General features: G+C 40.2%; 1 protein-coding gene across 5 annotated transcripts in view; it reads right to left on the bottom strand.

The window, feature by feature from the left end:
* Positions 1-22,747, bottom strand: part of SPTAN1 (spectrin, alpha, non-erythrocytic 1) — a 44,494-nt gene that overhangs the window by 5,208 nt on the left and 16,539 nt on the right. For 2 of the 5 annotated variants that reach the window (XM_010194736.1, XM_010194735.1), the window contains exons 20-50: positions 22,509-22,643; positions 21,919-22,067; positions 20,578-20,637; positions 18,139-18,337; positions 16,774-16,878; positions 15,849-15,872; positions 15,465-15,500; positions 13,850-13,897; positions 13,103-13,194; positions 12,578-12,722; positions 12,279-12,460; positions 11,953-12,052; positions 11,621-11,818; positions 11,346-11,492; positions 10,725-10,828; positions 10,435-10,597; positions 9,942-9,956; positions 8,075-8,206; positions 7,580-7,717; positions 7,122-7,226; positions 6,710-6,918; positions 5,792-5,912; positions 5,516-5,637; positions 4,846-4,978; positions 4,296-4,394; positions 3,836-3,995; positions 3,532-3,608; positions 3,160-3,369; positions 2,601-2,897; positions 2,000-2,112; positions 1,176-1,193 (exon numbers count right to left, since the gene is read on the bottom strand). In XM_010194736.1, coding sequence (XP_010193038.1) covers positions 1,176-1,193; positions 2,000-2,112; positions 2,601-2,897; positions 3,160-3,369; positions 3,532-3,608; positions 3,836-3,995; positions 4,296-4,394; positions 4,846-4,978; positions 5,516-5,637; positions 5,792-5,912; positions 6,710-6,918; positions 7,122-7,226; positions 7,580-7,717; positions 8,075-8,206; positions 9,942-9,956; positions 10,435-10,597; positions 10,725-10,828; positions 11,346-11,492; positions 11,621-11,818; positions 11,953-12,052; positions 12,279-12,460; positions 12,578-12,722; positions 13,103-13,194; positions 13,850-13,897; positions 15,465-15,500; positions 15,849-15,872; positions 16,774-16,878; positions 18,139-18,337; positions 20,578-20,637; positions 21,919-22,067; positions 22,509-22,643 — 3,836 coding nt within the window. The remainder of the gene's footprint in view (positions 1-1,175; positions 1,194-1,999; positions 2,113-2,600; positions 2,898-3,159; positions 3,370-3,531; positions 3,609-3,835; positions 3,996-4,295; positions 4,395-4,845; positions 4,979-5,515; positions 5,638-5,791; positions 5,913-6,709; positions 6,919-7,121; positions 7,227-7,579; positions 7,718-8,074; positions 8,207-9,941; positions 9,957-10,434; positions 10,598-10,724; positions 10,829-11,345; positions 11,493-11,620; positions 11,819-11,952; positions 12,053-12,278; positions 12,461-12,577; positions 12,723-13,102; positions 13,195-13,849; positions 13,898-15,464; positions 15,501-15,848; positions 15,873-16,773; positions 16,879-18,138; positions 18,338-20,577; positions 20,638-21,918; positions 22,068-22,508; positions 22,644-22,747) is intronic. The other 3 variants (XM_010194737.1, XM_010194738.1, XM_010194739.1) reach the window with 3 other exon arrangements.

The following is a 22,747-nucleotide window of genomic DNA, read 5'->3' as shown; positions in this document are numbered from 1 at the left end:
TAAATGGCTCCTTTCTGTTTGCTCGTTCTTGGATACCAGAACTAATCTACACCACCACTTTACAAAGAAGCAGAGAATTTGGCACCCGTTCCAGGAAAATCTGCTCGGTGCCATTAAACTGTCCAACAAAAATGAGGTAAATTATTTCTATCTGTCAGAAGCAGCAGAACACAAGACACTGCAATCATTACAGAGCAAGCAAACAGCACAGTTATCTGCAAAGGTTCCACCCTTTTACTGTAAAAACCCTTCCCTCTTTGTGAGAAAGGCCTCTGCACCAGGCCCGTACGCTGTTTGTCAGCATTTTATATCAGGTCTTATTACAACGCTTCCATTGTGCTGCAGATTTTTAATACTGAAGAAATTTCAATGGACAGACACTCTCAGGGATTTGGTAGTCTGGACACATTTAAGATTTTATTATTTCCTTTCCACTTCTTGACAAATCCAGTGTGCATCCTCATCAGGAACTACTCCCATGGACACAAAGTGGACTTAAAACTGCAGGCATTGAACTGCCTGCAAACCCAGGCAAGTTTGTGGGTTCGTGTTTTCTCCTATCAAGACCATGATCTTTGTGGGACATGGCTATGCAGCAGATTGAAAAAAAAGGGCAGTTCACATTGACATACTACAGAGTTGTAAGATAAATCATTTCAGTAAAGCCTCTTCACAGGAATCTTCCCTCCTCCTTACCAAAAATGGGCAACACTTTGGAGCTTTGATTGTTCTGAGAACGGTTATAATGGAAAAGTTTCTTTCACTAAACAAGTCCTGAATGCTGGAAAACCAGGAACGCCAGCTGTTTCCCACAGGCAGGCTATGCTGTGTTCTCACATCTCTCATCGCATTAAGAGCAAGCCCTCAGAAAATGACACCGCTCTTTTCTTGTGCAAGCCCTCGGAAAGCAGGGGATGTCAGGACTTCCATGGTATGCCAGTCGCTACCCATTGATAATTTCTTCTGCTTTTGACTAGGAAATTAAGTTTATACCGGTTTATACTTAATCTACTCCAAAATCTTGCTTCCCGTATCTGTGCACCTCAGCTGCAGATTGCTCTTTTCAAATAAAAGAGGTTTTGGTGCATTCACAAGCAATGTAATGACAGAAGAAAGCACACAGACAGAGCAGAACACATCACCCAACTTGTAAAGATATAAAATTCAATACTAACCCATCTAGCAGGTAAGTCCTGTAGAATGTGAAGATCCAAACATCAGGCAGCAGGACAGAGACAAGACAGTAAGAGAGGGACAGAGATTTGGGTGGGAAGCAAACATCGAGAAGTTAAAAATCATATTTATATCTCATTATTTCATGAAGACACATACAGAACTATTTGTGAACACATGGAGACAGAGAATCAGAGATTACATGAAAACAGAGCTCACCTCCTCTGAACCCCAACCAGAGTGCGGCAGAACTGACTGCCAGCGCTGCCCGAGCACGGCCACCTCTGGTTTCCAGAAACACGCTCTTCAGTTCACTGCAATTCTCTACCTTGAGATTCTTTATTTTTAAATCCTTACTCCCTCTCCCTAGGCAAGGGCATTATTAGACAGCACCCCACGATTACAAAGTAGTCTAAAGCTTTTTTCACGGCTTCCTTCTCTACTGGAATTCTGGTGAGATTTCTAATACACCGTTCCTGACAAAAGCAGCATTAACAGAAACGTCACTGCCACTTCACACAGTTGGCTCAGAGCTGTTTGTTCCCCACCCCCCAGCTGCACTGCAGACTAAGGCAGGAATAACTGGAGAAGAGTGAAATCCTGGACAACTGGAATTACTGCAGGAAAATGAATTTGAAAGCAGAAACATTTTTAAAGTCTGGTGTTTCTGGCTAACAGGGCCTCCCTCAAATCCCAGCTTCAGTCCTGAATAGCTGTGTATCAGCAGGAGACATTTACAACTTAGGCAGACCAGAGAGATGTAGGATGGATACAAACAATAGCTGAGGAACTCTCTATGGGCCGCTCCTGGGAAGACAAACGGTACCTGGTCTCCTGAATCCACTGGTGGAAAGCATTAGCGTGCTGAGCAAACTCCTGGCGCAATTTGTCATTTTCTTCCTGCCTTCGCTGCTCCTTCTGCAGCTCCAATTCACGTTCCTGAGAAAGGAACAAAAATAATTTCAAACAGAGAAATAATCTGATTGTCCTCGCCCTGTAAGAAAGAAACAGAAACTGAGGAGCTGCATACCAGGACAAGACTGAGGGCTCAAAGCGTGTCCTGGATATCTAGACAAAATCATGGAGGAGGACACCACCGAGCACTCCTACTGGAATCTTGAGAACTGGAACTGAACCAGCAGTGACTTGACTGCATAGCATGAACAATAAACTTCTTTTACAGTTGGGAAGTGAGGGACTCATGCTTTGTCTTTTGAAAGACCACAAATGGAAGACCACTAAAACAACAGAACAATAGCACAAGTATATAGCTAATGGAAATTTTTCTTTTCTCCCAAATTTTGAGATATTTCCATCTCTAGCATAATGTCAAATTCTTGTATTAATTATCTTGGAAGACAACTTCCAGGGAAGCTCTGAAAGGTCATAAATGATGAAGAGTCTCTCTCTCTCTCTCTCTGACTTGCCTTAATAATTTTCTGCAGATTCCTCCAGGTTTCCTCAAGAGCCTCCATAGTAAACCAAGTGTATGGGTTGGAGGCTACACGGAAGCTCTTGATCTGGCGATCAAGCTCTGCCAGCTGGTTAAAGTCAGCTTGGGCAGAACTAAGTGAGGAACGGAAAGCATCATGAGCTTCTCGCAGTGCTTTGATTTCTTCCAGCGAGTTACAGCGCACAGGATCTGTCAGGTCCTCTTCCGCATTCTCAAACCAGCTGTTGAAAGCAGACGCCTTCTTTGCAAACGTCAGGAACAGATCCTCGACCTAGAAAAACAATCCAGCTGTTCAGTTCAGTTACACAGTAATGCAAATATTCCATACGAGTTGATCTGGAATTAACATGCATCAGTGATAGTTTGCCTTTATTAATTATTTCTTGCAAGCATCTCAAAAATTCTTACGACAAGTCTCCAGGAGCTCCGCAGTCAACAGCTGCAAATGAAAAAGCTGCAGAAGTTGCAAGCATTGAATGTTTTTTACAAAGAGAACAATTAGATTTTTGTTGCCCCACGTTTTGGCCACTCACCTTTCTGAAATGCTCCTGAGCCTCCAAGAGTTTCTTTTTCCTGGCAGCAGAATTAGCAAGTAGCTGATTCCAGCGTTTCATCAGGGAGGCGTGCCGAGCCTCAATGGCCTTTGACTGGATATGTTTGGCTGCCAGTAGCTGGTCTTTCAGAGCGGTGATGTTTGCGATTCCCTCCTGCTGGAAAGCCTGAAGTCCAGCATCAAAAGTTTCCTGAAGCATTACAAGAAGAACAAAATATTTTGAAGTGTGTTTTTTAAATCATCTCAACATCCTGCATATATTTTAAACATAAATACTCGATTCTTGTGTATTCCAGAAAAGTTTGCTTGTTCTCTCCATCACCCATGTGGTGGAAGCAGCACTAGCACCAACCTGTTTGGTGAGCAGCGTTTGCACAGAAGAGAGGTCGCGTCCATAATCATCTGTCTTCAGACTGTTCTCCTTCTCACCTGAAAAACGAAACAAATCCAGTAAAAACGTCGACCTCTATCTCACACGGTCCCCCTAATCCAAATTAGGTTACCCCAGAAGCATAAACCGGGTATAGCACTGCTGATTACTTTGGGTTTAGGTCTGCTCGTTACGACAGCAAGTGAGAAGCTATGTGAGATCTTTTGAAATAAAGAAACATTTCAGTTTCTTGTGACAAGGTACTGTGCCCCAATACAGAACATACCTATCCACGACTCCACTACATCTGCTTTCCAGTTGAACTGCAGGAAGGCAGAGTTCTCATCCAATTTGGCTTTCCTCTGAGCTGCTGCTTTCTCCAGATCTGACACCTTGCCTCTGAGGCTCTTCATCTTGGCAGTAATGTTCTCCACGTGGTGATTGTTCTACATGACAGGATCAAAAAAAATGCATACCACACGATCTTAAGGTCTTCCAAGGGATCCCGTAAGTTGATGACAGAGCAAAGTCTTCAACTGAAAGATTTTGTTCTCAATGTACAACCACAGTCCAAGAAATAGCTTTGAAAGCAGTTAACACCAGCAGCTTATTCAGCCACAAAAACTGAGTAAGAGCTCTTTTCAAAGAGATGACAAATCAGTCCTCAAAGAAGAGTAAGTCTGCTTTGACGTGAAAATGCCCTGAGTAGCCTTTGAATTTAATTTTTTTTATGAGTTTATACTCACCTTTTTGATGAGGTCCTCTCCGTTCGTACAAACATCGTTTACTCTGTCTTTGTGGACAGTGAAATCAGTCTCAAATGCTTCGTGCTTTTTCAGCAAGCCCTACAAATACGAGACACAGTCACTTAAAAAAATAATTTCTTACCACTTATTAAAAATAATTAAAAAAAGGGAATTTATTGCTATAAATCAGCTAGAATAAACTTCTGACAAAAACTATTAATCTCGGGTGGTTAGCACAACTTGCTGCTTCTCTGTGGACAAAGGAGACTGACACTGACTTCCAATAGAACTTCAGCCGTTTGAATTAACCAGGACTGCCCATCAAAATGCAAGATGCAAAACTACACCAAACTGCAACTCTTTTCTACAGGAAATAACATAGTTGGGTGCTTTTATAAAATGAATTCATGGGGTTTTTTTACAATGCAGGCCTTCAAAAGGAACCAATGATAACCTCTAAATTGGAAAGACAGTTAAAGACAAGGTTTGTTAAGCTCTAACCAACACCACCACAGTAAGAACAACGGAAAGTTGACAACTTTCTCCTTACCTGGATAGCAGCAAGTGTGTCCCCATAATCCTCGCTGGCTACCAGTGTCATTTTCTCATTGATCCAGGCTTCTTCTTCCTCAACATTTGCTACAAACTGCTGGTACTCCAGAGACTCCTCTAGACGCTGACCCCTGTTACGGGCAAAGAAAGGTAAAATTAGCGTTGCTTTATGGCTTTTAGATGTAAGATGTAAAAACAAATTACAGCAGCACAAAACCTAAGAACACACAGAGACTGAACCTTAAACACACAACCATTTCCACTTCACTTCTCCAGCAGCAGACTGCAATGCCTACAGCTCCAGAAATTCACTAGGCCACAAAGCCTGCACCTACTGAAGGACTAAACCAAATTATTTATTCTCAACAGCTTCTATTCAGAAAAACATCCTGGTAGTGGATTTAAGCCAGTTAATTTCAAGTCTGTGGTTTCCAACTGGTGCAAGAAGAGGCTAAACACAGCACACCTCAAAAAAAGACCTGTGTTGTACTGAGGAACGTTATCACTAAAACTTTTCAATGGTCTCTTCGAGTCTGTCATCAGTGATAAGTGCTATTACATTGTATTACTAATAATCCATACCCTAAACCCCTGAAATTCAGTAAATCCAGTCAAGTCCATGTAACTGTTTTAATGAATACTGAATTTTACACAAATGTCTCACACACCTAGCAGCTGCCAACTGTTTTAATTCTTTCCAGTGATCCACAAACTGAGCCAGTCTCTGCTGTATCTCCTCCTTTCCAATTGTGTTATCATCTGAAAGCTTCTTACCAGTGTCAAGAACACCCTGCAAAAGCAGAAACACAGTTAATGCAACGTCACTTCCCCTCTTCTTATGCATTGCATTTGGATTCCAGCAAACCTATTACTGGTTTTCCTATTTGCCACAAACATGCAATATGTTACTTCTAGAGAAATCTGTCAAGAAGAAAGACGTTTACCTGGATAGCCGGTTCATGGGCAGCTAATTCTGCTTCTAAGCGCTTGTGTTTTTTCCTAAGGTTCTGCACACCCGTCAGGTCTCTGCCATAGTCCTCTGAGCTCACCAACAGTTTCTTCTCTCTAAATACAAAAGAGGAGAAAGATAAAATTTGAAAATCACTTCTACAGGTCAAACCTGAAAAACCAAAACAAACCAAAACACTGCAAACAAGGAAACACTCTTCACAGCACAAAAATCTTTGACGTAGAAAATTGCCTACATGAGTTATCAGCAAAGAGCAGCTGGCTCCTGGCCGCACATTCAGGGGTAACGTAAGAAAAGAAGGCAGCAGAGGGCCCATCCTTTCTCTCTGAAGGACAGAGCTTCTCTGTACTGTTTTCTTTCTATGAAGATCAGTACCTTTGGCAAAGTTTACCTGCCATTGTCCAATTGTATTGTTTTATTTTACAAGCATGACAAGAAAGTGCTCCAATTTGAATGATTTCTACCAGGCTCCCTTCTTTCCCTCCTCCCAAGATACTAACACTAATATGGGAAGAGGACTTGATTAATTACAACTGGCTAGAACACAAAAAGTACTTCAAACTGAAAAAGTAGTTTGAATTTTTGCTAGGAGCTTTCCCAAAAAGACTAAAGTTGAATTTCGGTTATCTGGTCCAGCTCTAAACAGCATTACTTTTTCCGATTCAGAGCTTTCCTTCTTGTGGTTTGACCAAAAATCCCACACCCAAACTAGTGCTGAAGCCATTTTGAATGTAATTCTCCTTGAATGAGGGGAAAAGGTGATTTCTTATAGAGACAAATATCTGTGGAAAAGGCAAGTTAAAATACCACACTCCAGAGTATGAATGTTGTCAGCAAGCTGGCAGTAACCACATGCCCCCATGCCAGAGCCTACAACTTCCAAAATACGCACTTGATCCAAGACTCCTCATCGTCCATGTCACGGAAGAACTGATGCAAACGGTGGGACTCGTTCAGCTTCGCACGGCGGGCAGCTGCCATACTCTTAATCCTCTGGAAGCGCCCATTAATGGTCTCACGTTTATCCTTCACTTGGGAAGTATCAAAAGCACTGCTGGTCATCAAACTATCAGCCTGACTGTTCAGGTCCTTCAGACGATCCTGGAAACATGGGTGAAAATGTGTGTGAATTGCTTGGATCTCCTTTCTGTGTTTGATATATACAAAAATCATAATCTGACAGCTGCACAGAGTCACAGCTTTTATCTAGAAAATGTTTCAATTGCAGCGTGTACTGAAGTGGTATCTGTACAATTTGCTGATAGCTGTGATTTATCTTCCAAAACTAAGAGAGAAAGCAGTACCTCATGAGCAGATATATCAGCTTCCAGTAACTGGTGTTTCTTCAGAAGGTTGTTAACGGATGCCAAGTCCTTCCCATAGTCTTCAGATGCCAACAAAGCCTCCACCTGGGGTGGTGAAGGAAAAAAGGGATGGAGAATGAGCTGCTTTTTCACAAAACCCATGAAACAATAATGTCTTGAAAACTGTGCAAGCTAATTCTCTCCTCATTTTTCTACAGTGTGAGTAATCATCACCTGTTTAATTCCTAACAGATTCTATGCAAATGTACTTCTCACTTTTCTGTTCAAAAGTAACATAAAAATATCCACAAGATTTTTAGTCATAAAAAATATTTTCTTTAAATAAATCTAGAGTTGCTCAACAGCGGACTGTACTCTGCAAAGTCTAACATCAGCAAAGGGAACCAGAAATCAGATCTAACAGTCTTGCACTTGCAAATAATCCCAATCTCAGTTACCTCAGAAAGCCAGAAATCAAAGTCCTTGATTCCAGTATTGAAATTCTGTTGCTTATTGGCTTCTTTCAGCTTCTGACTCTTCTCTGCTGATTTCTGTACCAGGAATTGCCATTGGTCTGCCAGGGCAGCTAGGCGTGCCTGTTAGAAAAATGGAAGAGATAAACACTACAAACTAAAAACATAAGTTCTGATAAATGCAAAACCAGAATAAGGTACAAGTTTGGCTGCTGATTTCAGGTTTGCAAATTACACGGTCGCTATTTCACGCTGCCCAGCAATAATTCAGTTCAACTTTTACATCCCGATCACAGGATCGCAAAACTTCTCGACCTTAAGAACAAAGCAGAATGACTGCACAGATTTCTACTACATGGTTGAAACAGAAAAGCTTCTATAAAATAAGACCTGTTTTCAAGGGGCACTCTCCTGCCCCAATAATCCAAACACTTCTCAAAGCAAAAACTAAGCCAGTCTTCTAAGACTTGTTGCACCGACCTTCACAGCATCCTCGCTGCCAGCACACGCTCCTCTTTCAATCAGCGAGTTCCCCATATCGATGACTCCACGGATCCGATCTGCGTTGGCATGGAGCTCAGCTTCAAACGCTTGGTGTTTCTGGTGTTTGCTCTGAATATGACAAAAGCAAAAACGTTAGAGACTGCTCAAAGGGCTCCTACATTGTTCTCATGGGCCAAGAAGAGAGCACAAGTTACCTACAGACCTGAAGAGGTTCCTATATAGCCTGATCTAGGGACGTTCTCTCTCAGTAAGAATGCTCATTGCTCACTCCAACAGTAACACTCATTAAACTTAGAAACCATCAAGCTTTGACCTAGCAAAGCTGTCTGAGCTGATACACACAACTCAAGGAACATCTTCTGCGTTTCACAGATGCCCATGCAACGTTCTTTGCATGACGCTTAGCTGTTACTCAAGTAAAGCCTTCTCATTTTCAGTGCCATCACCTTTGAAAAGCAGCAATTACACACACCCTAAGCAGATGTGCGGTAGATGATCCTTTCTACTCCTGTAGTAATTTCACAAATTTCTACTTCCCTTCCTAATCTACAGGTAATTAAGAGAAGTCACTGCTGCAGCTGCTCTCTGCATGGTTTTGATATCAGTCAGTCATACATGACCACATTATATATTAAAATTGTGAATTAACAACCAGAATCTCTGTAAGAATAGCTGTGAATTATTTGTTAAAAAATTTCTCTGCTGAGTTGAGAGCACCATGAGAACAATAGGAGCCTTGGCGTGGGAGGGAGTATGCAGTTCTCTCTCATATACACGATCCATCCACCCACCAGGAAGATAACAGTAGCACAAGAATGACAAGACAGAATTTACAAGTATTAACTGGAAATGCTAGTAACATTGGGCATGGGTGTACAATGCCCTGAGAGAATGGAATGAAAGGAAATGTTAGATTAAAAATAAAAGATTGCAAATACTATAGCGCTGGCATGAGAAATTCTGCATGAACTGCTTTATTTTGGGAACTCTTAATCTTGAATGCTGAGATTACTAAAACACAGCCTTCAAAGCTAGATTTACCAACATGTAAAATTTAATTGAAAAGCTGCCAATTGCATATCTCCATATAATTACCATGGCAACAAACTGAAGACAAGCCTTTTTTTGTTCGATATAAAATCCTATTTTTTCAAGTAAAATATTTATGTACCACAGCCTAAAGGATTCTTTCCTTTTTTATTTTATTTAGCTTCCCCTTTCTTTGTTCTGTCTTCTCCTTTCATATATCCTCAATTTACCCCACTACTTGGACTCTTACAAGTTCTGTCAGCTTTCTACCTGATACATATCTTTTTCTGGAGTGTTCCTTCTATATTATTCACTTCTACACTACTGCTACAAGAACTAAGCCATCCAGGGCTATCATTTTATTGAATGCTCCATCTTCAGCATTTGATTCTACAAATGCAAGCCAGAGCGGACATTGTGCACCATGTGTTAAATCATCATCACTGCAGATCCAGACAGGAGGATGACAGGCCCAAGAGCCAAATTTCTGAAAAAGAAATCAATTTTTCTGTGGGCTAACTCCTAAAAACCACACTGAGCTACATCACTACTGCACCACAAATTAAACAGATCATGCAGAACACCTGCAAAACAAATACATAAATAAATGATGCTGAATAGGCATTAACAAAAAAGCCAGGCCCCAAAATGAAGGTCAATAGCTGTACCTGAATGTAGGTCAAGAACTAATAGAAAACAAAGAGACTGCATGAACTGATGGATGGAGCAACAGACTGCAACCAGACCTTGTGCTCACACATAAGCTTTGCAAAGAAAACAAATTCACATACCAGGGCTAGTCCAAACTACTTACCAGCAGTTTGGAAAGCTATAAAACAGATTGAGAGAAGTAGTTCAGTGCACTCATACCACTTCATAAACCAGTATTAAAACAGAAGAGGTAACTTTAATTATTTCTCAATACTGAAAAATAAATGAGACTTCACATTTTAGAACATAAGACATAGATGAGACTCAAGAACTCCCATTTCCTTAATTTATAATCTAGATGCTGGGAGAAAGAGAATAGCTACTCAGGGGTTTCTTCAGGAAACCTGCTGCGGCAGATACCACATATCTTATTAATTATATGCATCAATAATTACCAACTGAGTTCTATTTCTGGGTCTCCTTTCATGCATAATGAAACTTCCATTTTCTCCTTGTTAAAGGCAGACTAAGTCCAAGATGGTGCATTATTCTGCCATCGCTGAACATAAATTCCTGAGCATATTATTTTCAAACCAGAATATGCTTTGCAAAGTTAAAAGTTGAATTTTCGTTTCTGAGCTGAGGATCACATTCACCTGGATATTTGTGGGATCCTTGTATGACTCATCACTCGCGGTTTGGAGCTTTTCACTGATCCAAGCTTCTATTTCATCCACATCACGACTGAACTGCTGGAGCGTCTGAGATTCCCCTAGCTTCGACCTCTTCTCAATCATCTGAGCTTTCAGACGAAGCCACCTGTATGCAATTAAATATGTACACTGAATGAAAAACAAGGACTGCACGTGGCACCACATTGAACAGCTACAGAATGCTGCCAAAGAGCATTTTCTTTCTGCGTCCCATCTACCAGGGCAACACTGACCTGTCCAGAACCTCATTGCGTCTGTTTGCAATGACTCCTTTTGCATAATGATCAGCAGAGATCAACTGGTCAGCAAAAGACTGCAGGACAGCTATTTTCTCTTCCTATTAAAAACAGAAGCCATAAATTAGAACTGTGATTCCTTAAAGTGAAGTGATGAGCAGGGTGTGGGATGGAACAAGACTTCTTTTTCTTTAAATATACATTATTGTAAATGTGATTCTAAGAAGGAAGTCTGTCTTCTACAGGACTGGAGAGTTCAACTTCAGAACATCTTTCATCTGTGCTGTTCAGGAAAGAAGTCTCTTTTGGACTTTAAGCTACAGCAGTATGATCCCTCAATAAAAGCAGGCAGCTTCCTGTTACAGGAAACTGAAAATATACTAATTTCAAATTAGTAAGAAATTTATACAAATACTTGCCACTATTTCTGCACTGCTTGTAGGCAGTGAAATTCATCCCTACCTGCATTAGCAACTTCTAAACTTCTGCTACAGATCCCACATGGCTGAGTATTTAGAAGTGAGCTTTAGAAGCCATATATGGTAGTAACTTCTTCTGCTAATTATCTGCATAAGAAAAACTAAACTGTTATCCCTTTACTTCAGCTGCACTCCTCACCTGGACATTGATTGCCTTATCAAAGTCTTCATGTTTCTTGATGAGTGCCTCCACACTGTCTAAGGAGTCTCCTTTATCTTCTGTATTTAGGAAAGCCTCTCGGGCAGCCATCCAGTTTTCAGCTTGTTCACAGTCCCGATGAAACAGCTAGGGAGAAAAAAAACAACTCCAAAGCATGAGAAAGACAGAGCAAGAACACTGCTCATCACTATGGAAGAATAAAGCTTCTTATGAAAGGAGGAGTTATTTTTCCTTTTAAAAATGCAGCAGAGTACCTGTAGTTCTAGGCACTGGTCTAGCATCATTCTGCGCTGGACCCAGGCCTTCTCTAGGTCTGTCCGTTCCTGCTCTAGAATATCCAGTTTCTCCTTGATCTCTGGGCTGGCATAGTGTCCATGAGCCAGAAGTTGTTGTCCAAACTGTTCAAATGCCTGGAAAGTGCCAGCTCTTGCATCTATTTCAGTGCGGTGCTCCTGTAAGGTACAGAGATACGTTACTAAATAGATGGCAAAGCTGGAACTGATCTGGTTTTGGAAGTCTAAATGGAAAGTATCAGAAAAAAGAAGCATTTGTTGATGTTTATGATACACACTTATCTTTCACGTACCTGGTGCCTTTCCAATAAAGCTTCAGCTCCAGTCACATCCTTTGCAAGTTCATCTGAGGAGACCAGGCCCCGGATTCCATTGATCCAAGACATAAGGTCCCTGTGAACACACATTAATAGAGAATTTTTGCTTCCTCCATTGAAATAAGTCAGAACAAGACAAACAGTCCTTTTGTGAACCCTTTTGCTTCCTCCATTGAAATAAGTCAGAACAGGAAGAACAGTCCTTTTGTGAACCATCCCATGAAATATCCCTGTGGAACAATAAGCCTTTGCTAATAATATACCAGACTGACAAATTGAGAGAAGGGGAACAGCATTTTTACCTGAAGTCACTGAGGAAACGCTGCAGGTCATGAGAATCTCCAAGCTTCTCTTTGCGCTGGTCAGCACGCTTTCCCAGACTATTCCAAGCCTGATTCAACTCAGTACATTTTTCTTGGAGATCTTCAGCAGATTCTGGATGGGACTGGATCAGACGCTGGGCAGTTTCACCAAGAGAATTCACCTAGAATTAAAGACAGGGAAATAAACACAATGAAGACAAAAAGCATCTTTTCTATAGTTCAATCATTTCTGCTAGATAAAAAGAAAGCTTTTGGTTTTGTCCTCCTCACAATCTCACCTTGTCTCCAAGAGCTGCCAAGTCTCTCTCAAAGCCTTCATGTTTGCGCTGCAGAGCCTGCACACTGGCCAAGTCATGTCCATAGTTGTCTGTATTCAATGCTTGATTCTTCTCCTCTATCCATTCTTTTGTTTCATCAGCATCTCTGATTTGAGTGAAGAAAAGACAAGAAGAGAATTAAACTGGAGGTCACACCAGGATCTCTGATACCTGGCACGTCACCAATTTCCAGAGAAGCTCAGGTAGCTGATGGTTCTATGAAATTATTTCCCAAGATGACAAAAGTGAGCTTTGGCAACATAGGACAGTAGTCCGGACCTCCCAAGCTCACAGCAATTTCACACTTTCATGTTAACAAGTCTGTCTTTGTCAAAGAAGAATATAAAGAATTCTTGTGGACCACTGATGGTCCAACTTTCACTGAACAAGCTAGGGTTTTAAATATGATTTGTTTAGAATAGGTCCTCCTCTTAAAAGACAAAGTATTTTACTGAATTAAGACCAAATACAATACAAACACCTCACCTGTGGAATCTCTGGACTTCATGGGCACTGCCCAACAGCTGGCTTCGCTCCTCTGCCAACTGCTGCAGAGATCTCCAGCGTTCATTCAGTTCCTGCAAACCAAAGAGAAGAACCCCACTGATACTGCAGACCAGTTTGACAGCACTACTGTTCACCCAAGAAAACTCTCGTGCTGGACTCACTAAAACTTTGTGATGTTAAACAGAAAACTTTAGTAACCAGTACCGTTTTGTTCACTACGCTTACCCGCACCTTCTTCCCTCTGCTGACATTTGCAAACGTGCCAACAACCCCTTCTTCATCCCCATTCTTATAGGCTTTATTTCAGGGGTCTACCAAGAACACTGACAGCAACGCTGGAACATTTCCTAAATTAGCTATGCTGCTTTGTTCTACAGAATATAAACTTCATCAAGTGTCAATCAGATAAATGAAAAATCAAGATCAGCCTTTCATTACAGATGAAAGTGAAAATGTTCTGCTTAATTCCAGAAGAATGCACAAATTCAAGTAGCCGAGTTAAATAAAACGATTTTAAGAGTTTCTCCCGAGATTTAAAAACAAATTATTTTATGTATATAATCACATATTGATGTAACTTAAGAAAATGCTGTATACATCAATACTTCTTTCATTAAGTTCATTCAAAACGGCTTATAAAGAATAATGAAAAACAAAGACTATGGAGAGGGAGGGTAAAAAACTTATCAGCTTTTAAATCAGCTCAGAAAGAGCTCTATTTATTACCTTGATTGAGTTAAAGGTTGCCACTGTGTGTACCATCAAACGTGCAGACTGCATGAAAAGGCAGAAAACAGAGGTTTCAGTGAAAACTGCTGAATTCTTTAATTTTCATATACTTCTTTAGAACAGTGTTTTGAATACACTGTTTAAGATGAAAGAGAGAAGCAAACAATAAGAAAATCAATGCAAGTCAATTATAAAAGCAACTAAGAATAAGTAATTGCAGTACCTAAGGTATTCTACATCAGAGTAGGAACAGTTAGAAATTTTCAAGTGAGTACTATCACGTTAGTGCAAACTGAAACAAACAACGGTAGTTTTAATAAGGACAGAAAAGAGAAGTTTTAAAGGCAATATTCAATAAGTAAATTAAAACAACCCCAAACCCTTAGTCATAGGGACAAAAATAAAAATCATCCAAATCGTTCAACTCTTGGCTGAGTTTTTGGCAAAATCAACTTCGCAGTTAATTCAGGTATTTCTGGATCATCATCAAAATCGGTAAAGGTTCATTAGAAAAATATGACCAATTCCCTCCAATATGCAACCTACTTTTCTGACAATGATGAATTACTTGCAAATTTAATCCCTTTGCAGATATCACAGAGAAAAACTTAGCATGCTACGGTATTAGGAGACTGCTGGGATTCACTGTACTTGTGTCCCATCCAAAAAAATGTCTAAAAAATCACCAATTCTTGTTGACACAGCTGCATTTCCTACAGTGCAGTCAATATAGCACACACTGATCTGTTTATCTCACATTCACACAGCTTAAAAGATGTACAACAACTTTAAGTCTAAGAGGGTGGATGTAAGACATGAAATATGGGAACGAAGTATTACAGAGAAAAACACAATGCTGGATGACAGCTATTCCATTGCAAACCACTGATGAATGGAGAAAGGCTTCTTCGATCTAGAGTAGAAAATGAGGTAGTGATGAATAATGGAAGACAAAGATACTGCTGTACACACACAATATATTCCTTACTAAGGGAATATTGACATAAATGGCTTTGACTTCCAGGAATAAACACATTCCTTTCTGCTGGCTGCATAAGAAAAAGAACTCATGCCAGTGGCCATGCAGTACCTAAAACCATTAGTATAAAAACTGGAAACAGTTTTACAGCACAAACTCAAAACAGAACAGAGCTTCGCAGCAGAGGTGTAAAACGGACTGTCAGCATTTCTGTGGCTAAAGTAATTCTGCTGGAAGCCGATCCCAGTTATTTTCGTAATCACACCTGCAAACAGAGTGCTGACATATTTTACTTTACCTAGGTGGCTTTTATTTTTAAAACAAAGAGTAGTACCTATATGATGATTTTATATATTGAGAGAAGGTGTATGCAAGTACATGAATGCAAATTCTTGCTGAATGCTCAACAAATGTTTGTAGCGTGCTTGCTGAAGTAAACAAGCCAAGCAAAATGAAAGACATTAACCCTAAATCAATACCAACCCAAACACTTGCTCAGACTAGGACACCATTAAAATCACTTTGTCAACAGTCTTTAAAAAAGACAAGAGAAAGGCATATGAGAAGGTGTACAGTCTAGAAAAGATGATGTGCTACAGTTTTAGTTTTACTTTACAAAGCAATGACACCCACCTTCCAAGGAGAGGCTGTCTTAGAATCAGTTTCATCCTGTTGGAAAATGTGAAGAAACAGCTTTAAATAGGAAGCAAAACTTAAAACTATCAGAGTATGTTAAAAATCTTGGAAAGTTCTCCATGTCCAAATCCTTAAAAGAGTAAATGAATTTTTACAAGGAAGTATTTCTGTCACTTGGGGTTATCCTGCCCTGCATTGATTCGTGATGTGGGGTAAGACACTCAGGAAATAAAGGGATCAAAGATTATCTTATCTTTTTATGTCCATTCAAAGTCATTATTGAGTTCCGTCATGGAAACGGACGACAATTATGGCTGAACTTCTACTGGTACATCCCAAACCTGCTGTAATTGCCACGCTATCTCAGAAATCAACACTTACCCTGGGCATCATACCATAGACTTCCTGCAAAGGAAAAAGGACAAACATAAACAATTTGTTATTTTCTAATAAAAAAAAAAAGTTTGTACTGTTTTTGAGAACATTTCTTCCACAAATTAGTTACCAGTATGGCATTAAGCCCAATAGTGCTTGCACAACCTAAAAGTGTAGCAGAAATAGGAGTCTGATTACTGCAACACATCACCTTAGAGTTCAGAAAATAAACAAACTGCTACAATTCCCTTCTGGCACTGGATAGAATTATTTACAGAAATATATGTGAAAAGCTGGAGAAAAACCCAGGTATGCTACTGGAAAAAGCAAAGCAGAAAATACACAGAACCTCTTCACTGTAAGTTGAGCCCTATTTTGTTTCCCTTTTCCCTGAGCATTTCTGACTATTTTTCCTGCAAAGAAATTAATGCTGAAATTTCACATTTACATGAAGCCGAGCTAATGCATGGATTCTCCATGTCTTTTAATGTTATTTTTAAAGACTTTCCATTCCTAAAAAAAACCAAAACAGAAAAAAGCTCTAGATGGTGCAGCTTGCCATAGCACTATTTAGAAGGAAACAATTCAAAGGGTACCCTTGTGACCGAGCTAATGCATGGATTCTCCATGTCTTTTAATGTTATTTTTAAAGACTTTCCATTCCTAAAAAAAACAGAAAAAAGCTCTAGATGGTGCAGTTTGCCATAGCACTACTTAGAAGGAAACAATTCAAAGGGTTCCCTTGTGATGGCCACGCTACAGAAGAGGGATTAAACATCTCTGGTTAGAATACCAGCACTATCAGACCAGAGGGCAAAAATAACAGCTAAAATCCTGCAATGACACACAAAGCAGAAGACAACAGACAAAAGAAAGGAAGAAAGCCTTTTGCTTGTCAAGAAGATTAGATTAAGTCAGGAAAGAAGTGGACCTGTTGCTGTACTGCTTGCACTTCATCTGCCATCAACCCTTCCGACTCCAGGTCTTTCGCAACCTTGTTTATGTCCTTCAGACGTGACTCGTTAGCTTTCAAATCCTGCACAGAACAGTAAAACATCACAGCATTAACATTCGCACAAGCAAAGCGTGGAACAAGTTGGCACACCAGGGGTGCCAAAAAGCAGGCGGTTTGTAAACAGTGGGAATTCAGCACATTTGACCTTTACAGTTAACAGTGAATATACAATGAATGAGAGACTACGGCAAGAAACCCCAGCTGCCAACGCCACGCACCAATGGATTAAAGAAATACACTACTGGAGTTTTCCGTACACAAAGATTAACAACCAGGAACGTAATACACCTTTAAACTGTCAGGTACACAACACCACCACCATGAAGATCAAAAGCTATCATCCGTATTACTGCATGGATAAGCTAAATAGCCAACTTAAAAAGTAATTTTACTAAAACACTTATGTGCTTCCAGCCAAACAGACTGACAGAGAGCTTTCTATAAAGCAGAAAGAGAACCTGGTTTAAAAAGTAGTAGTGGAGAACTTGCATTTAAATTTTAACAGGTGACACATTTTAACTTCAACCATTAGCTTATTTTAAATCAACCCAAATCCAGTAACTGCTATCATCATCTCACCTACAATATTAGGTCGGCTCAAATTAATTGTCAGCCAGTGTTCAAGCTGTAAAGACTATAATGTCCACAGAACTGTCAAATCCCTCCTTTCCCATGTACATAGTCAAGCATCTTTACATTTCAGTCCCAGCATCTTAACAAAGTGGACAGAATAAATACATCTGCCCAAGCAATGCTTTCACACCTCATGCAAAGAAAAGAAAATTAACTAGTATTGCAAATATTGGGAGAAAAAATAAAACTGAAAGCCTACCAGCATTCTGAGAAGCAGATAGCTATTTTTTCGTATCTTGGGAAAAACTCTACAGATGGAAACTAAAACACATCTTTCTGTTCAACAAAAAGGGAAAGGAAAGCAACAGCTTAACTGCAGGTTATGCTTTACACAAAATGAAAATTCTCCAAAGCTTGGCAGGTTCTGTACTTGAACGTGTTGAAAGAGGCTGCCAGTTCTCAGGGAGCTGGGAAGCGTGTAGCAACCTGGAGACTGTAACCACACTGAAGACTTTTGCACATGGGATTCTCTCTATTCTCACAAAATAAAATTAAATTAAAAATCATATAAACCCTTTTATTTCCAATCAAAGCTATACTTCCTTCTCAACTATGCTCAGTTATGAAAACTTATCATGGACATACAATGGGAAAGCCTGAGGGGAGAGACCTAAACCAACACACACATTATGCAGCATCACAACACACCTTCTGAAAATCATCAAATTTCTTCTGTAGCACCTCCACCTGCTCCAGGTCAGCACCCACTTCCTCATTTGTGAGTGCAGCTTCCTTCTCATTGATCCACTGCTGAAGCTCATTAGCTTCACGGAAAAGCATGAATTTTTTGCAGCTTTTTTCTAGCATGCCTTTCCGTTTTTCTCCCAGCTCAAGAAGAGAGTGATACCTGGAACAAGCAGAAAAGGAAAGCAGGGAGCAGTCAGACTGAAACAAGCAGAGTCACAGTCATTTACCAAGTACTGGTATCACCAAAAAGCGGGAAATCCCTGCAGCCTACGCACTGTTCTCCAGAATGATCTACTTGTATAGTTCACGTTTACCTAATCACGTTCATGTTTCTCCTCTATCTGGAAATGCACAGCAAAATGAGACCTCCCACATGCAACACTTCACTGGGCAAAACCAAACCCCAGTCGCAGCTTAGGTCAGGGCAGGCTCTTAAGCTACAGCAGCATCGCAGTGCAGGAATGACTCCATAGGGTCTGAGAAGGATTTTCCTGTAGCACATCAAGTTTGCCATCAGATTACCAAAACCCTCTGACCTGTCAGCTATTGGATATACACACCTTACCTAGCTGTTATTCCGTGCAAAATGTGTCATCAAAGAAATAATAATTTTTCAAAAATATTAGTCACAACTATATTCAACAGGGAAACCCGTGAAACTCATTTCATATGCACTGTTTTATGTATCTGTGGAATTCCCAGCAACATCAGTGAAATTACGCCTCATTTACATCACAATAAATGCAAAGTAAAACCTCAAAAATATTTAAATTGGTCTGAACAGGCAAATAAACCTCAAAAGATGAGCCTTTTATTTAAAACCACAAGAAAACTGATGTCTCCTATTTGATTCCTGGTAACCAACTAGACACAATCCTTCAAGACCTCCCCCAAGATAATGCTGAAAAAAAGCCAACAGAAGTTTTACAGTAATTGATACTGAATTGCAGATCTCTCTAGCAATGCATAACACCCGTTTTCAAAGAATCTGCATTCAGGAAAGCCATACCCTTAACACCCACTCTTACTGTTACCCTGTTTTAAGACTTCCAGAAGATGAGATACTCTAGCTGCATCTGGATGACTTTTTTAATATCCTGAATCAGACTGCACATTGGTCTACTGTAGTGATCAACAGCAGCAACTGATTCTCATTAGTAAGCCATGAAGATATCAATTTTGAAGCTGTTATATCCAGTAACATAAACCACTGCTGAGACACATGCAGAGGCATCAAGTGGGGAAAGGGTAGCCTGATGATGTTTTGATTTCCCACCTTGAAGCACACACGCAAATACCAAGCAATTATGCCTCAAAACTTGAAGAGTTCAACCATGTAGAATTTTCCTAAGCAATAACTCAGAGGTGACAAAGTCTGTTGAAGAAAACCCTTGGCACCCTGGACTGTAATGTCAATGCATAAAACTGATAATCAACTCTAAATTTTTCCACAGAAGTACAGACTTTGTAGTTTCCCAACTACCCAATTTAGGCTGGATAGAAAGGAACTAACAATCTGTCAAATTAGGTGTGAATGGAAGCACTCTGACTTCAATGAGCTACTGCATGCAGGAAAACACTGATCTGAAGCCTGCCCTGACCGTAGACGTTTGTCTCATACAATTTTAGGTATTAAATACTCCCAAAGCTCAGAGGATCTGAGGCAAAATTCCTTTAGAAGCAGGTGTTCCCTCAAAGTTGCTTTGTAACACTTCAGAGATTAACGTAGTACTTTCACTTGTGATTCTCAAGATGTATTCTCTATGAAAACACAGTCAGCCACTGCTGCTTTGCACCTCCCAGCAACTTCCAAGACCATAATACAAGCTTGGTATTTTTTTCAGGAGACTTGAAAACAAGTTCAAAAATTAAGTTAATGTTAATGTTACAATAAAAACCAATCACCTTAATTAAATAAACTAACGCTTTTTGACTACCCAGCATGAATGTCACTTGCTATGATGAACTATGATAACTCCACCCTTCTCAAACTGTAAGGCATTCATATGTGATATATTACTTGGTATATATTTTTTCTATATTTACACCAAAAAATAATATTTATATCTGCATCTCAGAGATGCTTTTAAAGAAAACAGTCTAGATATCACTAAAGCTTCACTTGGTAAGCAAAATCAGCACAACAGAAAACTACGTCATGAACCAATTTAGCAGCACAGAGGTGACCAACCAGATAAGCAGCTGGGCGGATAACTCGCCATAAAGAACACATGAAACACATACCACGACACTCATCTAAACTAAACTAATTCACATGACAGAAATCGCTTCCTTCACGGATCTTTGGAGCAGCTTTCCCAAAGAAAGAAACAAACTAAGGGAGAACGAAGGGTGACAGCACAGAGACAGCATGGTTTAGAAAGGGCTAATCCTACTCACAGTTCTTCGACCTGTTTCATACGCAGAGATACACTGCCGACTTCCTTAGTTATGAGAGTCCTGCACAGACAGAGGGAGCACAGCAAATGCATGCAAAAAATTAGTCAGATTAACAAAACTAATGAAAGCAGCAGCTCCATCCATGGGTTGTCTGTGGTAGGAGATGGTTAAGAGTTCACATTTAAATGGAGAAAATTAGGTGTCATTCAGAAGCAAACAAAGCAAATCAGACCAGGAGTACAATTCACATACAGAAACCTCAGCAGTACAGTTGAACCCTCTCTATAAGGTCTCCTCATTTCCTGATTGTTGTGCCATGTGACTGTAAAGGGTGAACCTCTCTCCTTGGCTCCCTGGTCTAGTCCTTAAAAGCAGCATAGAAAAACACAGGGAAAGTTAAACATGACTAAAATCCTCAACAACACATCACTATTTTCCAGCATACTTTCTTCTCACTGGCACAAGTTCCCTCTTTTTTTTTGTTTTGTTGTTGCTTTTTGATTTGTTTTTTTAGTTCTAGAGCTAAAGCTAGCAATTATTGTATGTCACTGTAATAACTGGTGACTCAAAACAACTGAGTGGGAAGACATTCTCATGTAGAATGACAGCACAGCCACACAAACAGATGGGAGTATGCATAAAACTTTCAGCTTTGGTTTCCAAGTGGCTTGATAAGATGAGCCAGTAGCTCACAGCTATCACCCACAGCACTCGCTGGAACTAATCTACAACTACCATGTGCTGTAGGAGGTCATCACCAAGCAGCCATAGTTTTCTCTATTTGCAAAAGAAAAAGAAAAAAAAAAGGGAGGGAGGCACATTTTAGCCTAACAAATAATGGCACCACATTTCAGGAAAAAAATTAATGAGCTAGCACCAAAGCAGTCACAGCTCCTAAGGAGATTACCTCCAGAGGCAGCCCTGTATAGGGAGAGTACTGTACTTTATGTAACCAAATTCAAGAAAGCTTTTCAAAACAGATCACACATTAAGAAGTGACAACTACAAATACGAGAGCTGCTTAGGACAGATATAACTCACAAACAAGTTTAAGTCGTTAGGTACAACAACAAAAGAACACATAAAATACTGAAGTCAGACAGCAAGTTGAGATCTAGTGTCATGAGTTTTACAGTTAAAAAAATGGGAAAAGCAACAAGAAAATCTAGAATAAGAATACAACAACTCAATACGGTGCCCCTAGGTAAAGGAGCCCATTGTTTTGCTCCAATTAATCACTCCCTAATGTAAGGGGCATCAGCCTAAGCTTCTGGCATATGTGAGACAAAGGCCAAGCCAGCAATGCTGGATGGGCGTCGTATCTCATCAGTTAGATCTTACTGGTTGTCAATTTGCTCCTGTCGCAATGCTATGCTGCCTTGCTCTTCCAGGAGATTCTCTCGGGATGCAGACTGGGCAGGATCAAGTTTTTTCACATAGGCAGCTGGTACAAAGCCCTGACGGTCATTAACTTCAACCTTCCACCAGTCCTAGAAAGAAAAAAACAACCCCATAAGGCAAGCATGAAGCACGACGTATGCTGAGCAACTGAAAGCTGCCAATTAGGGGCTTCTGTTAACACAAGAAATCCAGTGATGCTTGCAACAGTTTGCTCTTTTAATGGAGGTCAGTTCAAATAAACTTGTTTCTTGAAGACATCTAGGTCTTACTTCCACATGTCTCCTCGTCAAAAACTCCTCAACAGTAGCAAAGTAACTTTTCTCACAGACACAAGCCCTGTAGCATATGTTGTTTATCTGAATTAGAAAAGCTGGCAGCTATAGGGGGGTCATGAGAATGAGCTGAAGAGGTATGGTAAAGTGCTGAATGGGAACATGGGCTAAACGTGCAAATGCTTTAACTGTTTTGAATGCTTTTACACAACACAAAGTGAGCCAAGCAACTCAGCAAACTAGAAGGCAAGAGCATACCTTGTTGGTGCTATTGAGTAAGGTGAGGATGTCTCCCTTCTTCATAGTCACCTCGCGGGGACTCTTCTCTTGGTAATCATAGAGCGCCAGAACAAGCTCTTTTCCAGTTTCATCATCTGTGGGAGCAACTTGTTGCTAACAGAGAAGGGGCACAAGAAAAGTTAGTAGTTTCATGTTTATTACAATCAATGTAGTTATGCTAAAAATACTTAAGCCTTAGTTAAAGCCACTGTAGTGCC

Source organism: Mesitornis unicolor, unplaced genomic scaffold (genome assembly GCF_000695765.1).
Source record: "Mesitornis unicolor isolate BGI_N332 unplaced genomic scaffold, ASM69576v1 scaffold8731, whole genome shotgun sequence".
Taxonomy (NCBI): Eukaryota; Metazoa; Chordata; class Aves; order Mesitornithiformes; family Mesitornithidae; genus Mesitornis; species Mesitornis unicolor.
The sequence above is the reverse complement of the archived record's forward strand: the minus strand, read 5'-3'. Positions and strand labels throughout refer to the sequence as shown.